General features: G+C 40.1%; 1 protein-coding gene across 1 annotated transcript; it reads left to right on the top strand.

Annotated features, from left to right (window-relative positions):
- The first annotated feature begins 6 nt into the window (after positions 1 to 6).
- LOC131695619 (zinc finger protein 271-like) lies at positions 7 to 1906 on the top strand. Its single transcript, XM_058984148.1, has 3 exons — positions 7 to 315; positions 377 to 1280; positions 1341 to 1906. The coding sequence occupies exons 1-2, from the start codon at positions 121 to 123 to the stop codon at positions 1277 to 1279; spliced, it is 1098 nt and encodes a 365-aa protein (XP_058840131.1). The 5' UTR covers positions 7 to 120; the 3' UTR covers position 1280; positions 1341 to 1906.
- Positions 1907 to 3375: the final 1469 nt, after the last annotated feature.

Consider the following 3375-nt stretch of genomic DNA (forward strand, 5'->3'; position numbering starts at 1 on the left):
TACTGTCGTCCTTGTAAACATTTTATTCCGAATCAGGCATGTCTGAAAAATCATATTGCTAGCTGTCCACATCGAAGTGATGAGGATGAGCGTTACGAAATAATTACGGATTCGAAGTTGATGTGTTGCGGTTGCGAAGAGCAGTTTGATACGGAACAGATGCTTTCTGAACATCGAAGCATTTATCACCGGCAACCGTCGTCTTATGGGGCTAAAACTATGCTTTGTGAATACTGTTTTAAAGCGTTCTACAAAAAGAAAAACTTGGAAACTCACCAAAAAATTTACGGTCAGAATATAACGTACAAGTGCAAGGTATGTTTCTGTCACATAGTTGTATTTAAAGGACCTTACCCCAAATTATTTTCGTTTGCAGCTTTATTGCTGTGCATTTCAGACTAGGGACATAGCGAAGATAAAAAGACATGTTCTCGGCAGTTCTCATACGTCGTCCGATGGAGAATCGATATTCATTCGGGACTGGAATGCAAACGAGTTCCCATGCTGTGTTCGTCACTGTGATGCGCTCTTTGAATCATACCTAAGCCTAATGTCCCATGCCTTGATGATGCACAACGAAATTCGCGAAGATAATCTTATCAAACACGCTAAGGCTGACTTTCTTTGTCCCGCTTGCCAAAAAGGATACAAGACGCAGTTTCAGCTTCTGAAGCATCAACACCGCCAACAGGTCGTCTGTACGGGCTGTGAAAAATACTTCAGAAAGTCCGAAATGAGCGAACACCTTGTACAGTGTCCGATGAGAGTCAAGGTCATCTGCGATAAGTGTGGGAGAGAGTTCTCAGGGCCAAAGCTCTTGGACAGGCACAAGTATACCGCTCACAAGGAGAGGGGTGATGTGAAGGCAGAAGTGTGCAGCATTTGTGGGAAGATGGTTCTGCAGTTGAAAGCTCATATGGATATTCATAACAACAAACGACCGTTCCAATGCAATATTTGTCCGTTGAGCTTCAAGACAAGAAATTTACGAATGCTTCACCGTCGCGCACATTCTGATTATCGAGCATATCCATGTCGGCAAGGTTGCTCGAAAACCTACAAAAGTGCCGGAGATAGAAATCGTCACGAGAAGCTAGTGCACCTCAACATCAAACCGTTTAGCTGTGATGTTTGTCAGGATTCATTCATACGGGACCGTGATCTTCGGTTGCACCAGAGAAAACATACGGGAAAGAAGCTGTACCCATGCCCCAGCTGTGCGGCCAGTTACGATAAGATGTGTGATCTTAAAGAGCATATTGTGCAGGGATGCAAATAAAGTAAGTACGCATAGGACTTATTTTTTGATGCGTGAATTTACAGATATTTTTCTATTGTAGTGACGCATATTTGTACGCTTAACAATTGCGAAGAGACTTCATGATAAACTTAGTGATTCTAGAAGCTAGTGTGTATTCATATTGTTTAATTTGTTGCGATGAGTTCCCAGAGCTAACGAGCAAGACTCGTCGCGGCGCCTAATCGATCATCCACAGCGGTGTGTAACGAAATGTACAAAGGGCGCGTCACATGGTCGAGGTTCCATCAAAATGCCCATCATCTATAGAAGCTAGTTTTAAATGACGCGCGGATCGATTAACATTTCTAGAGTTTGTTTGTAATTGTAAGGTGCCTTCCAGTATTTTGCAATGGTTGCAAACGTCAATTAAGGTTATGAACGTCTTTATTGAAATAATTTGCGTTTTAACATAAGTTTTTAATGTTTTGTGAAAATCGAAATGTTTTATTTTGGAGTTCTGAAACGATCGAGAGCATTGCACTTCATTATACCACATTATTGAAACAAAATCGAGCAGACTTTGCTTTTTTGTATTTATAGAAATACGTTTTTGATAAACAACTGTTCCTTGTATTTATCAAATAAATGCTGCGCTATCATCTATTAAAATGGCTCCAGAAACCAGGTAGCCATAGTAATGGTTATTTGTTATATCAACACCAACAGACCCCTTGGCCCCAATGGTGGTTCTTAGCCCAGTTACATTTAAGAATAGACAAACACATTTTAATCGTATTTCTAGTCAAATCCCTTGGCAACTCTGCTGAAAACTCGCTGAAGTCCGGTAACAGGTATCTGGCGACCGTAGTGGGTTCTCCTAAAAGGTAGTTGCAGGAGAGAGTTATTACGTCCCGTGCTCGAATGCGGACTTGAAGATCCAGATGTTCTAGAATTATAGAGCAACTCACTCTGGCAGACAGTAAGACCGAGACGAATATAGCTTGAGAGCAGTCGCTCCGGATGCTGAGTGTATGGAGGTGTACTAACTGGCAAAAGTTTTCGTAGCTCGGCAGTTGAAATCAGTTTCGCCATGGGAGATTGGACGTTGAACTGACAGACGAAGCTATGGTGCCTTGAATACCAGTAACGCAGATTTAGGGCCATGATTGAAATGATAAGTTCTGCGTATGAGATGTACTTCCGAGGGGCAAGCACTAAATCTTCAATACGACGCAGTGCCAAAAGTATTAATTAGTTTAAGTACCATAAAGTACATTAAGTACCGCAAATCTTTAAAAAGTACTTGCCAAATTCATTGTACTTTGATTACAGGCAAGATTTTAAGTACAGCACCTTCGTACTTTAAATGTACAAAATATTTTAATTACCGCCAATATATACTTTAAATACTTCAAGTACTCACACATCGATATTAATTACATTACAATTACACCTTATTAAGTACAACAGAAGAAGTTTTAAATACTGTCATGATTTACTTTAATTATATTCAAAATACGTGGGTATTTTCAATACGACGCACTCAAACCTACTAGTGCTTGCCCCTCGTGTACTTCCCTCGGTTGCCAGACGCACAGCTGTAATTTTTGCTCGTGGCTTTGCATGTATAAGTCTAATTGTGAGTCTTACTGTCGTGGTTTGTCCGTGGAAGATGTAAGTTTTGGCCCTCGAGTTCAGGGATGCATATCTGCCTGGGTTGGCGTGGGTGTTCACTACTTTCGTAATAGTGTGATCGAAAAGGGCTCGAGCGTTTGTATGTTAAAGTGTTTGTCGCTTGCGCTATCATTTTGTGTTTAATAGGTATTTTACAATACGATGTATTATTCAGTTTCATACCATTTATTTACATGCTTTTAGAATTGACTGCTTTTTCAATTTTGACGTAGGACTACGGCTTTGTTTTCGATATGGGAGTGCACTTTGCAAATTCTGCAAAAATGGTATGGAACGAAAAATGGTCAAATTTTAAACGCATATAATTCAGCCATCTCACCATAAATTTTCAATTTTTTTTGCACTTATCGCCCAGAAATGCTTCTAAGAATAGATTCCAATAGATAAACCCAAAGATTTTTGATATCATGTGTGATATCTGCACACGTAGTTGAAAGAGC

The sequence above is a fragment of the Topomyia yanbarensis genome, unplaced genomic scaffold (assembly GCF_030247195.1).
Source record: "Topomyia yanbarensis strain Yona2022 unplaced genomic scaffold, ASM3024719v1 HiC_scaffold_479, whole genome shotgun sequence".
NCBI lineage: Eukaryota > Metazoa > Arthropoda > Insecta > Diptera > Culicidae > Topomyia > Topomyia yanbarensis.

Bases quoted from the DNA above. Each gene is read 5' to 3' on its own strand.
- LOC131695619 (XM_058984148.1), top strand. From the start codon at position 121: ATGTGTTGCGGTTGCGAAGAGCAGTTTGATACGGAACAGATGCTTTCT. The intron at 316-376 runs GTATGTTTCTGT...TTTCGTTTGCAG, and splicing joins ATATAACGTACAAGTGCAAG to CTTTATTGCTGTGCATTTCA.